Genomic DNA, 14,768 nt, shown 5'->3' on the forward strand with positions numbered 1-14,768 from the left:
TACACAAAAATACAAAACCCATTTATTATCACAGTTTGTTCGTGGTAATTATCTTTTAGTTTATTTTTTGCTTTATTATTTATCGTTTCTTAAATATCTCAGTTTACATTATATTTTTGTATTTGAAATTTTGTTGTTGTTTTCTATAAAAACTTATTTTGAATTATCGAAGAAACGTTATTTATTGTAGTTGTACATCGTACATATTGTCTTCGTACCTTTTTATAAGGTAGGTTAAAACTTTAAAATTTCATTGTGTATTAACGTAATAATAATGTTGATGAAATTTTAGAATGTCAGGCACAGGTTGTAGTGTGAAGGAAAGATATTTTTAAAAATTGGAAAAAATAGTTATGTAATTCGGTAATCCATTTAATAGTTACATTTAATGAACCGAATTACATAACTTTTTTTTCCAATTTTGAAGTTATACTTTTATACGCGCGCGGCTTACGCAACGTAAGCCAAATATCACATCTGCGCATGCTCTACTGTCAAAATAACGCGTGCTGTAATACAGCAAGTGCAAAATTGACTCTGCAGTATCTCTCTATTATCAACACTAAACTTGATATACCCTGTCCAAGATTCCTTCCTAAGAGCCACCTGCAAGCCCAAATACATTTGGTCTTTTTCTTCTTACTGCTGTACGCTGTAAGCAGTTGTTGCCGGCGTATTATTATTAAAAGTAGGGAAGCCAATGCAATCAAAGATTTATTTTCCACTATAATAGTTTAAAAATTTAATAGTTGATACCTATACTGTGTCTAATATCGCTATGACCATAAACAAAAAGAAAAATCAATAAAACCTCACTCATTGTCACTCATATCATAAGTCATAACTTATCATGCAGTGTAAACACGATTTTTTAAAACATCATAGAAACGAGGAATCATAACAAATCTCATATGATATATTATGATATTGTCATATGATAAAATCATGTAGTGTAAAGTCTACTTTATGCGTTATCTCTTTATATTTGAAGCATACAGCATATACATTATAAAAACATGTCAACACTGCTAAACCGAAATTATTTATTCCATGTTTGACACTTGCGACTATATTCAGCTTGTGCTTTCGCTGCTTTTGGTAAACAGGTAAACTCAAAACCCAATAAACTATTAATGTTTAATAAAATGGAAGTAAAACAAGAAGTTTGTGAAGAGATATGTAAAATAGAAATAGATAGTGATGTGAATGATGCCCTTATGGATAGTATTAAAATTGAAATCAAGGAGGAACCCAAAAGAGAAACTACACATGATACATTTGATTATTTAGACTTAAAGAAAATTCCCACAAAGAGTGAAATAATACAAGATGAACGTGAACTTAAGTCATTGGAAGAAAGAACAACAAATGAAGAAGGTAAGTAAACCACAAGGGTACTAGCAAAGAATATAGAGGCATATGCATTAAAATACAGTATCCCTCATTTTTAGAGCATTATAAAGTGATCAGGAAACCATACATAACAATTATTTCAAATTTCAGCTTATATTTACCGTCCTCTTTTCCCTTGGCATTACCTTATTGAAAGCACATTTGAGAAGGCATGTGAAGAAAAACTTTCGAGTGTGTAATTTATTCTAAGCAGTTTTAAGATTAAGCAGTGTCGTGTTTAATAAATTAATTCCTCTGTAATTTTCCGGGTTCGATTTGTCTTCCTTTTTGAAGAGAGTTATTAGGACAGTAGGTATTAGGCAACATAAAACATCTGTACCGAAAAATAAAAGACTATGTAAACCCATATGGGACGTATAGACATATATTTGGAAAGGCTTCATAGAAAAAAGAGAGAAAAAAAGAAAAGATACGAAGAACAAAAAAACATTCCTCACAAGTGGAACGTAAGAACAAAAAAAAAGAACTCTCTTCTAATTAAAACTCCGTCCAGTCGAAACATGCCTCGCAATTAAAGGTACCGCCGTTTCCTTGGCACCCAACCATAAATCTCTACACAATCACCATCCGCCAGGTCACAACCTGGACCATTTCAGTTCTGACATTCAAAATACTTACGCACCAGCTGACATTCAAAACACTGATACGACATACAATACACAAATTCCTAACTACAGACCACAAAGACACCACATATCAAAATACACAGAGCATGAATTACAACTTTTCTCAGACACACTATATACTATATGACATACTAAATAAACAACTTTAGGTCCCAAAATCCTCATCTCAACTAAGCGTCCATAGAGATATCTATAGTGGTTGAACAGGAGATTGATAACCACTCGGTATGCTCAAGCTCGTCCCGAATATCCATTACCATAGATGGACGCCCGATTCAAACAACTGAAGAAGATAGTCCCCTAAATCACTTGATTAAACACACTCACACGACACAAAATACACAATAAACCACATCCCAACCAAATTCTGCAGCCAAACATTACTAATCCTAATCATTCCGGACATGTTAGATTACGAAAATGATTTTTTGCAGTCTATGTGAATAAACCGAAAAAGATAGCCTACCTTTACACAACAAACCCCATAAATGCCAAATATAAAGAGAGGTATTAGGATGCTTGATCTCCATTCTTGAGGAATTCTGTTTTGTTCTATTTTTTTTTTAATTAGTTTTAATAGTTGTTTGGTCAGATCTGGTCTTCCATACTTTAGGAGTTCGTTTGGTATTCTGTCCTCTCCTGGTGATTTTCTATTTTTTAATTTCCTTAATGCTTCCTTTACCTCTTCCTCCTCAATATTTATTTCTTCGTTTGTCGTCACCTCTGGTGTTGGTGGTTCATTATCGTCAGCTTTAGCAAATAGGGATCGAAAGTAGTCTACCCATGTTTCCTTCTGAATATGTTTCGTTTTTATTAGTTCGTTCATCTCTTTTCTTTGTCCTCTGATCATTCTCCATATTTCTTTTTGTGTTCTGTAGAAATCGTGTTCCATCAGTTTTGAGAAACTCTGCCAGTGTTCCTTTTTTATTTGTCTAACTAAAGCATTCGTTTCATTTCTGATTCGTTTATAGTGGTTGTATTCCTGTTGTGTTTGTTGTGTTCTGTATTGTAAAAAGGCTTTCTTCTTTTCTTCACATTTTGTCTTTACTTCCTGTCTAAGGTGTTTTCTTTTTTGATATGTTAGTGTTCGTTACTTTCCTCTCTGTTGCTGCGTTAATTATGTTATTTTTGAGTTTTTTCCAGCTTTCATCAATGTTATTGTTTTCTAATATTTCATTCCCAGCGATCTTCTCTGATATTCTTTCCCTGCATAAGTATTCCGTGGATTCCGTATTTAGTCTTTCAACTTTGATTTTTGTTTGTGTTGGCGCCGCTCTCTTGGGTGGGAAGCATTTCAGGATGATTCTTATTTTACATAATACTAGGCTATGGTCACTACCTACATCTGCTGAATTGAGGCATCTTACGTCGATTATTTTCGATGGATGTACATAAGTATATCTCTGTTGGTTATAACATAATCTATCATAGATCTTTGTCCACGGGTGTTATGAAATGTAATATTTGTGTTGGTCTTTGTGGTCAAAAATGTGTTGTTTATTCTTAGTTCGTTATTCGTGCAGAAGTTGATCATCAGTTCTCCATTTTCGTTTTCAACATTCTCTTTATGTTTTTGTTTAATGCCGGGTATTACTTGATTGCCTATTCCAGCGTTAAAATCCCCCAATATTATCATCTTTCCTCTGACTTGATCTACTAATTGTTGTAATTGGTCATAAGATGCTTCCCTTGTTGTTTGAGACTTGTTATTTTCTGGGCTGTATACTCCGATGATGTTCAGGTCTTCCTTCTCCATTCTTATGTTTGCTGTTACTATTCTTTCTGATATATATTGGCAGTAAATATTGAATGTAAAATATGTAAATAAATACTAAATACTTTCCCAAACAATGTATGTTACTTAATTCAATTGAAATCTGAAGAGATTCGAATATCTAAGTGAAAATTGTTATTGTTTGTTTCCTAAAATATTCATGATTTTGCCAGATGTCTTAGTAAAATACAAAAAGTTCTATTAATCATATGCAATTTCATCATCATGGTATCTACACTCCCAGCGGAGTGATTGCCGCCCTCTCTGGGCTAGAGACCGACCGATTAATCGGCTTCGGCATCGGCTTCGGCCACCTTCGGCCAATATATTAATCTTCGGCCAAAATTCGGCTTCGGCCAAAACAAAGCCGAAGGTTTCACCGAAGGTGGAATAATAAAATGCTCTGTCAGTATACCTACTATACGATAGAAATGAAATAATCTCTGAACAATATGCTTCGGCGAGTCTTTGATAATTTGAATAGTATTTACACCCTATTTTATACCCTTAACTAAAACGTTTTACAAACTTTCAGGTCAGGTACCTAGTAGGTAGGAATAAATTTTAACAATAGGCCAAGAGGTCTCAAAGATCATCATTTGAATATTTCTCACGTAGTAAAATTCTGATAATAATAATTTTATTGTATTTGTTAAAACTCACGATTACTGGTATTTTGACTAGATACCTAAATGGCAAAACATCGACCATCGACTATAAATGTTTCGACTTTAATGTTTTTTAATGTTATTTATTTTCATTATCGCTTCTATTACCAAATAATGTATAAATGTTTGACTTTTTTATCTCATAATTTCATATTTTTGTTTATCACATATCAGGTAATGAAAATATAATGCACATTATTTAAATTATTAACATAATATAGGTAACAGGTATATTTTTAGTCACCTTCGGCTTCGGCCGAAGGTATCCTACAGGCCGAACTTCGGCATCGGCTTCGGCTTCGGCCAAAAAAATCACATTCGGTCGGTCTCTACTCTGGGCTCTTCCGATTTATTTGTCGCGAGTAATCAGTCCTCATTAACATTTTGGTTTTACAATTGGTCGTGTAGCTTGGCGTCTTCTACAATATTTCTCCATTCTTTTCTGTTTTTGATTATGATTTTCCAATCTCATCCAATCTGGTTTACAGTGATACCAAGATCGTCAGCGTAAACAAAGCCCTTAATTTGGGGGGCATCGGCTGGTTTTTCGTGTATATGTTAAATAGGAACGGGGCCAGAAACACTTCCTTGGGGTAGGCCATTTTTCTGAGTTCGCCATCTGCTCTTCTTTTCATTTAGCACGTTATAATATATAGAAATTTCCTAGTGATCTCTACTAGATCGTAGTCAAGCACTGTTATATATTTTAGTTGGCGGGATCCTCTGGTTTATTGTATCATATAACGGCATGATCTACCAAGCCTACCCCCACTATCTCTTTCCGCTTAAATTCTTCCCCTATATACTCTAGGTTCAGTACTTGGCCTGTGTAGGATTTGCCTACCAAATAATGTCACACTATTATTATTTTGAGAAAAATCAAAATAAGGCCGGATAAATCGGAATGGCTCCTGGCATGGTCGATATACCTCTGAGCTAATATGTACAAAGAAGTGGCTAACGCTTTAAACTGCTCTAAAAATCAGACGCCTGGTGGGAATATAATATCTAACCGGGGCAAATTAAAGTTAAATCTGCACAGGGCTGCGTATTTATTAATGAAACCCTTGAGAACTAGACTAATAGATAGACTAAGGTTGAGATAAACGGTTAGTGCAGATGAGAATGCTACAAATAATGTTTTACCATACCAATTGACTGGACTAACCTTCGTCTTACGCATCTACAACACAGAATACGGAAACGCAGGTGCCTAAAACATACTAATTATATTAACAAGACAACTAATTATATTGGCAAGACTTTTGCTGTCTGACATTTGAATTTATTTAACTTCGTTTATTATTTTGTGTCTATATTCAGTTTTCTCTTGTAGTAAATGTTAATAGTTGGTTTGTATTTTAGGTTTTACTCAGGAGGAGAATAAAATGAAAATTATGGAAACATTTTGTGAACATTCATCCCATAAAGAACACTGTACGAGTCGACACGCCGAAGTAAAAACTGTAAATAAAAATATAAAAGTTCATACTAAACAGGGACCTTACAAATGTGAAGTTTGTTTTAAACAGTTTTCTAAAACACATAGTCTGAAAAGACATTTGAAAGTGCACACTGGAGAAAAATCTTACAAGTGTGAAATTTGTTTTAAGCAGCTTAGTCGAGCAACTAGTTTGAAAAGACATATGAGAACGCATACTGGAGAAAAACCTTACAAGTGTGAAATTTGTTTTAACAAGTTTAGCGAAGCAGGTACTTTGAAAAAACATTTGAGATTGCACTATGAAGAAAAACCTTACAAGTGTGAAAGCTGTTTTAAGCAGTTTAAAGATGCAAGTAATTTGCAAACACATTTGAGAGTGCACACTGGAGAAAAACCTTATGAGTGCGAAATTTGTTCTAAGCAGTTTTCTTATAAAGGACATTTGAAACAACATATGGGAACGCACACTGGAGAAAAATCTTACAAGTGTGAAATTTGTTTTAAGCAGCTTAGTCAAGCAAATAGTTTGAAAAGACATTTGAGAACGCATACTGGAGAAAAACTTTACAAGTGTGAAATTTGTTTTAACAAGTTTAGCGAAGCAAGTAATTTGAAAACACATTTGAGAGTGCACACTGGAGAAAAACCTTACAAGTGTGAAAGCTGTTTTAAGCAGTTTAATGCTGCAAGTAATTTGAAAATACATTTGGGAGTGCACACTGGAGAAAAACCGTATGAGTGCGAAATTTGTTCTAAGCAGTTTTCTCAAAAAAGATATTTGAAACAACATATGGGAACGCACACTGGAGAAAAATCTTGTAGGTGCGAAATTTGTTTTAAGCAGTTTTCTCAAAAGAGTTGTTTGAAAAATCATTTAAAAATGCACACTGAAGAAAACATTTTAAGTTTGAAATTAGATTTAAGTAGTTTACTACAGTAACTAATTAAAAAAAGCTCTTGAGAGTGTTTTTGGAAGTCTTTACAGTTAGTTAAAGAATCAACTTCCGAAAAAAAAACACTCAAATGCCTGAACTGAGTGCGCGTAACTTTTCTGACGGTTCATTTGGCTACCTTGTGATAACTTTTCTGACGGCTCTTATGAAAACTACTAAGCTAAATGCCAAAAAAAAGGAAAGTTATGTGCCACTAATCAGCAATAGGAGGCTAAGTCCAAAGAGGAATGCTGTCACTGAAACGATTAAATAAAATAATCGGAAAAAGCGTTTGTGTCAAATGTTAAACTAATTGATCAATAAAATATTAATACAAAAATTAACATAAATATTATGAAAAAAATTCCCGAATGTTTTAAAAATCCCTAGTAGTAATTGTGGAAACTATGGATTTCATTTCAGAATATATTTTCAAAAAATCTTTTTGTAGTTTAAATGTTTTTTAGGGCAACCCATCGCCATCTGGGAGCCCTATGAGCTTGTTGCCGATGAGAGGGCTTATAAGAGAGCACCCAGCCCTCAGCCGAAAGGTTGGAGGTGGGAATTTCAAGCAAGAAACGGCTCGACTCTACTGCCAGTGGCGGCCGGCCAGGGTCGGCACACATTTATAGTTATAGATTTTGAAGTTATACTTCTATACGCGCGCTCCACGTTGGAAATTTGTATGGGAGTGAATCTGTGAATTCATTACATATGTAAGATAATGAGTAAGAGAGAGACAGAAGATTATATTTTCTCTCGAATATAAAAATGTTCCTTTTGTATAATATATGTTCCATATTTAATATTATATATATATATATATATATATATATATATATATATATATATATATATATATATATATATACATATAATATATATATATATATATATATATATATATATATATATATATATATATATATATATTATATATATATAATAAAATATTTATTAATATTATTATTTATGTGATATGTTTTGTATTATTTGTTAAATGTTCATAATTATATTAGTCTTTTGTATTTCAAAATAATAATCTCAAGAAATCACTGTATGACCCAGAACTGTCAATTTTGAAATACGTATGTGTCATGTCCTCGGTAGTATAGTAGTCAGTATCCCCGCCTGTCACGCGGGAGACCGGGGTTCGATTCCCAGTCGGGGAGGACTTTTTTATTAATATTATTACATGGTAAATTAAACATATGCGTAAGTAGAAAAGTTATGTATAATATTGTCATTTTTAAATACTTATGAATATTGCATTTTAATTTGTATTGTATTATTATATTGAATTATGTTGCACTGTATTGTAGTGTATTTTTTTATGTATATTATTGTCATTTTTAAATACTTATAAATATTGCATTTTAATTTGTATTGTATTATTATATTGAATTATGTTGCAGTGTATTGTATTGTATTTTTATATTAATAACAAAATAAACAATGAATTTTACTCCATAGTATGTGTAAAAAAATTTTTGCATTCAACTCCTTTCATACATATATGAAAACAAAAATATACATTTTCATCAAAATATTGATTCAATCCTTCATTTACTATACTCCTATTACAGGTCAAATGTTGTTTATTAATTGTTAGTAAGTTGTTATTAATTCTGTTTCTCTTTCTGCTATGTCTTACCTATAGCATTACATATGTAATGATTGTGCAGATTGACTCCCAAATAAATTTGTAACGGCGAATGCGTGTATAGAAGTGTTAATTATCGCAGGTAATAAGTTGATGTCATTTGTTTCTGTAAAATAAAAACAAATATCTGTGAGATTATACAGACTAAATTTGATTCATGGGTTTTAAAAGACTTCGACCAATCCAAGCGTTAAGTGATCCCTGCGCATCAACTTTTCAAATTAATGATCCGAATCATACATCCGACTATGTGAATTCTTATTCACATAGTCCCTTATCGGCTAGCCGATCTCAGGCTAACGATTTACATGTAAAAATCAACGAAATATTAGTCGATAAGCAACCAAACATACATTTCTCTCCGTACGCATTTAAATGGTAGGTACGGCAGTTCTGAATCTGCCAATGCTTCATTTGGATTGGCCGCAAAGTTTCAGGCGCCTTACGAGTGCGGGATGAAATGTTATTTCCGGATAAGTAGTGAAGTGATAGTGCACTGACTGGCTTTCCTCGTATTGTATCGACCGATTCATTTTGTATTGATTTGTTTTGATTTTTCAAGTTATCGCTGCCGTAAATAGTAGGTTTTCTGATATATTTGAAGTTTTTTCTTTTATAAAATTGTAACCGTTTCAAAAGATTTAAAAGAAAATCATTATAAATTTCGATTTTTTTTTTAAATAAAACTACTAACCCCATCTATCTGTCAAGTACCTACCTGTAGCCGACTCAAGGATTCTTCTGTAATTCCCAAATATATCCGGTAGATGAGCCTATTCATCAACTTGTCACCCACGCTCAATTTCAGAGAGCGCAAGAATAGTGTCCCCCTCTTTCCTGTTAAGAACGTCCACCCGTTAAGACGTATTTCCAAAGTGGGTCTCATTTTAGAGGTGAGCTAAGCAATCCTTTTCTTGTTCATATTTCAGATAGATATTTATTTTTTTAGACCCTTATTGGAGAGGCTATAATGCTGACTTATTTCCAATACTTGTCGCAAGATAGTATTGGTATGGAGTTATTCCAGATCATGGCCCAGTAGCGGTATCTTTTTATGGAATACCTAACCCCTCTTATCTAGGATGGTGGTGGATTAATATCGGATGTAGCCGAATCAATGGTTTATTTGGTGACTGATTAAATAAGAAAAGAAACAGAGCAGATTAAGGTTGTACCAATTTTTATTATACCTACTTTCAAGACAACAGAAATGATTATGAACTCAAAAAAATGAAAATATAGTGAAGTGTTCTAATTTTATTTAAAGGTTTATTTTCTTCATTATTCCTAGTTGATAAATAACTATATTATTTTCAATGTAAACAAATTTCGAAATTTGGGGTTAATATATATATATATATATATATATATATATATATATATATATATATATATATATATATATATATATATATATATATATATATATATATATATATATAAACTAAGGTACACTTGAAGAGTGGTGGGTTTTTCGGTCAAAGTGGAGAAATAAAAGACAAAGAAGGATATATATATATATATATATATATATATATATATATATATATATATATATATATATATATATATATTCATTTTCTTTATAACTAATTCTTAATTTAATACGATACAAAGCTTTTTTATTTATGATAATGTAAACATAAAATAGTATTTTGGTATCATTTTGGGATGACGTAACTTTTAATGTTTTCTTTTTGTTCATTACTAAGAAATAATAAAGAATAGTTTTCTTGTAAACTTTCGATAAATCTCATGGACGTATAAACATAGATGTGTTTATACGTCCATGATAAATCTTATTTTTTTTTGCTCGTCCCCTACGAGGATAAACCAGGGGTGGCGTCCAATAATAAATTATAATTTCATATTATCTAATTGTGCTTGGATTTAAAATACGATATAGTTTCTATATGTTTAAGAAAACCCCGCCCAACACTCTTCGACAACGAGCGATTCTGGCCTTGCACATATCATTGTAGCACGGCAGTGTTACAAAATTAAAGTGTAAACAAATTCAGGTAAATCAACCTAAAAAATGCAAGCTATGGGAGCAACTTTAAGTACCGATAAATTTGATATTGTAAATTATATTTTGCAAAATGGGTTTTCATCTATTCCATACGAAGAACAAATTGATATTAAAAATAATGGGCGTCCTTTGCCTAAAATGTCCCAGCGTATATATATTAGTGCGGGGTTAAGGGAAATAATAGATTATTTTTGAATAATTGGCACAACAAGTACTCATGGGTTACCGGGAGTGGTATAAAAAACAAACTTTTCTGTTGGCTTTGCATTTTATTTTCGTTAAATAGGGTCAAACATTAAAATCCGTGGTGCGAATCTGGTTACGATAATTTAAAAGAATTATTTAGGGCTTTACAGCAACATAATATTTCAAAAGATCATACATGCAGCCAGAATTAGATTTATTTGGAAAACAAAATATCTATGTTTCATTACATAATGCCCAATGTGAAAATGCTATTAAACATAACAAAATTGTAAAAAATAATCACGCAGTTTTACGTCGTTTAATTAATATTGCAATTTTTTAAGTTGTCAGGAATTATCATTTAGGAAACACGATGGATCGGGGCATTCGTTAAATCAAGGTAATTATAGAGGTATACTAACAAGTTAACTAATAAACATGTTTAAGAAATACGATTTGGAATTTTCTAATTTACTTTCTGATTCGAAGACATTTAACAGCGTATCTAAAACAATCCAGAATGAATTAATAGAATCAATTAACATTTTGAATAACGTTATTGAATCGGAGATTCAGAAAACCATTTGCTTATCGCTAGAGTAGATGAAACTACTGATATATCACAATTGATTATTCACAATTATCAATTGTTCGATACGTGTTACGTGGTAATATTTATGAGAGGTTTTTAAGTTTTACAGACGTGAGTAAAAGCCTTAAGATATAATATATTTTTGAAGTTATACTTCTATACGCACGGTCGGCGTTGGAAATTTGCATGAGAGTGAATCTGTGAAACCATTACATATGTAAGATAATCAGTAAGAGAGAGACAGAAGATATATTTTCTCTCTCTTCCTCTCTCGAGAATAAAAATGTTCCTTTTGTATATATATTTAATATTATATATATATTATATTGTATATATATATATATATATATATATATATATATAATATATATATATTTAATATTATATATATATTATATTGTATATATATATATATATATATATATATATATATATATATATATATATATATAATATTATATACGAGTATAATATAATATGTATTAATATTATTATTTATGTGATATGTTTTGTAATATTTAAAATTAAACGTTTATAATTATTTTAGGCTTTTCTATTTCAAAATAATCACTGTTTTACCGAGAACTGTCAATTTTGAAATTCGTTAGTGTCATGTCTAATTGGCAAATCCTTTACGTGTTTGGTTCATACGCTGGTGGTTGTGAGTTCGAATCCCAATTATGAATTTCCTTTTTTATTTTTGATATAATTAAAAACCTCACGTTAATCTTATTAAATATATGTAATATACGAAAAAAACATAAATTTTAAAATAAAATGAAAATTTACAACATAATCCGAGTTGTTGGTTTTTTATTTTTATCTTCGTAAAGTAAGTTATATGTATATTGGCAGCAATCTGATTCTCGAAGCGTGAACACGTGCCGTTATTCAAAGCGCTAGAGAACTTCCTTATCGTAAATCTACCTAATTAACTAGTAATTATCTTATCAGCATCAAAAAATTGTTAAAGTGAAAAGTAACAAAAACTAAGTGATTAGTCAAACAACCAAAAGAAATATGTTCCCTTCGGGGAACTTATTAGGATTTGATAATAATGGCCAACCAATTTATCAACAAATGAATACTATACAGGATGTCCCAACAATAAATAACCAGAACCAGTCAAACCAAACAGCAGTAAAACCGCAAGTACCATTTTTGTATTTTAATCAAACACCATCTGCTAACCAGACAACAAAGCAAATGTCATGCCTAAGCCAAATACCTATTCCAACCCAAATAGCTATACCAAACCAAGTACAATTTCCTAGTCAATCAACTGCACAAAATATTCATAACACTCAAAACCCTATTCAGTCCCAATACACAACAGTATCCACAAACCCTCAATGCTCACTCTCATCATCACAAAACATCAATAACTACACGGATAGCGATAGCGACGTAGAACCTAACGAAACAGAAAACGAAAATAAACATCCTTGGCAAGAAGTTGGCAATAAGAGAAAAAGGGTGAAAAGACAAAAAACTTCAGAAATTCCCAAGCAAATCCAAACACAAAACAGATTTGATTCCCTCTCAAAAGAAAATCTAGATGAACAAATAGACAATTTATCAAATACACCAAACACAAATATAACCAAAAAAGATCCCTCGCCGCCACCAATCTATATTTATGGAGTTACTGACTATAGTGCTATGATAGCAAACCTTTCAACTGCAACTGCGGCCGAAACCTATTACACCAAAACCATTTCAAATAATACAGTAAAAATTAACCCTACAAACTCAGACACCTACAGGAGACTCATACAGCACCTTAGAAAAGAAAACATTGTACATCACACTTACCAACCGAAACAAGAGAGGGCCTATAGAGTTGTCATAAGAGGATTACATCATTCAACACCCACAGGAGATATCTCGCATGAATTAGATAATAAGGGTTTTAAAGTTCGCAACATAATTAATGTTAGACATAGAGTTACCAAAGAACCATTGCCCTTATTCTTTGTCGATATAGAGCCAAATGAAAACAACAAAAACATATTTAACCTGCAAGTCCTACGAAACTGCATAATAACAGTAGAACCACCTAGAATAAAAAATACAATAGTACAATGCACAAGGTGTCAAAAATACGGGCACTCAAAAAGTTACTGTCTGAGGCCATTCGCCTGTGTTAAATGCGGTGGATCACATGATACAAAAACCTGCAAAAAAGCACGCGACACACCAGCAACATGTGCCTTATGTAATGGCAATCATCCAGCAAACTATAAAGGATGTGCTATATATAAAGACCTAGTAAATTCGAAAAACAAAAATATAACAAGCAGCATTCCTAGAGTTGCAAGCCTAAATAATAATAACACTAATGCTCACCACATACGCCAATCACATGTAACATATGCTCAAGTTGCAGCAACTAATACTTCTTCACAAGACAACAATAATTCAGACCTTTCAAATAAACTTACAGAATTCCTCAACGAATTTAAAAATATGTTTGCACAATTGATAAACCAAAACAGCATGATACTAAGCATGCTTACAACTGTGATAAATAGAACGTCGTAATGGCTAACTCACTTAGAATAGCAGAGTGGAACGCAAATGGTCTAACAAACCATGTGCAAGAAATTATACTATTTCTAAAATTAAACAAAATAGACATCCTACTTATATCTGAGAGTCACACAACTGAGAGGTCTTTTATAAAAATTCCACACTACTCTGTCTATTACGCAAACCATCCAGATGGAACAGCCCATGCTGGTTCAGTTGTAATAATCCGTACAGCTATAAAGCACTATGAACTTGCTCCATATATCACCAACAAAATTCAGAGTAGTATCATAAAAGTACAAGCGCTCACCTTCCCATTAACAATAGCTTCTATCTACAGCCCACCACGCCATACCATCAATCTGGAGGAATACAGAGAGTTTTTTGAACAACTTGGTTCACATTTCCTAGTGGCAGGGGACTGGAATGCAAAACATACAACCTGGGGAGCAAGACTGATATCTCCAAAAGGCAGAAATCTATTAAAGATCATACAAGATAATAACCTGAAATACCTAACAACTGGTACCCCCACATACTGGCCCACTGATAACAACAAAATTCCTGATCTGCTAGACTTTGCTATAACTAAAGGAATACCTGAAATACACAGCGACATCACCCCCAGTTTTGATCTACATTCGGACCACAGTCCCATCTTGATAACTTTAAGTACCAATATAATTTGGAAAACTCTTGCACCAAGGCTATGTTCCAGTAACACGAATTGGGTTCAATTCAATGAAGAAATCAATGAAAAAATATCTCTTGACATTCGACTCAAACACAAAAACGATATTGAAGAAGCTGTAAAATATCTAACGGAACAAATACAACAAGCCGCTTGGAAAGCTACTCCTGAAAAGGAAAAAACCATTGATGAAAGGTATAGTATACCCCTCCACA

General features: G+C 32.3%; 1 protein-coding gene across 1 annotated transcript; it reads left to right on the forward strand.

Annotated features, from left to right (window-relative positions):
- The first annotated feature begins 1,111 nt into the window (after positions 1 to 1,111).
- LOC140442598 (uncharacterized) lies at positions 1,112 to 7,503 on the forward strand. Its single transcript, XM_072533609.1, has 2 exons — positions 1,112 to 1,377; positions 5,847 to 7,503. The coding sequence occupies exons 1-2, from the start codon at positions 1,134 to 1,136 to the stop codon at positions 6,863 to 6,865; spliced, it is 1,263 nt and encodes a 420-aa protein (XP_072389710.1). The 5' UTR covers positions 1,112 to 1,133; the 3' UTR covers positions 6,866 to 7,503.
- Positions 7,504 to 14,768: the final 7,265 nt, after the last annotated feature.

This window comes from Diabrotica undecimpunctata, chromosome 6, assembly GCF_040954645.1.
Source record: "Diabrotica undecimpunctata isolate CICGRU chromosome 6, icDiaUnde3, whole genome shotgun sequence".
NCBI classification, from domain to species: Eukaryota; Metazoa; Arthropoda; class Insecta; order Coleoptera; family Chrysomelidae; genus Diabrotica; species Diabrotica undecimpunctata.

Bases quoted from the DNA above. Each gene is read 5' to 3' on its own strand.
- LOC140442598 (XM_072533609.1), top strand. From the start codon at position 1,134: ATGTTTAATAAAATGGAAGTAAAACAAGAAGTTTGTGAAGAGATATGT. The intron at 1,378-5,846 runs GTAAGTAAACCA...TTTGTATTTTAG, and splicing joins AAGAACAACAAATGAAGAAG to GTTTTACTCAGGAGGAGAAT.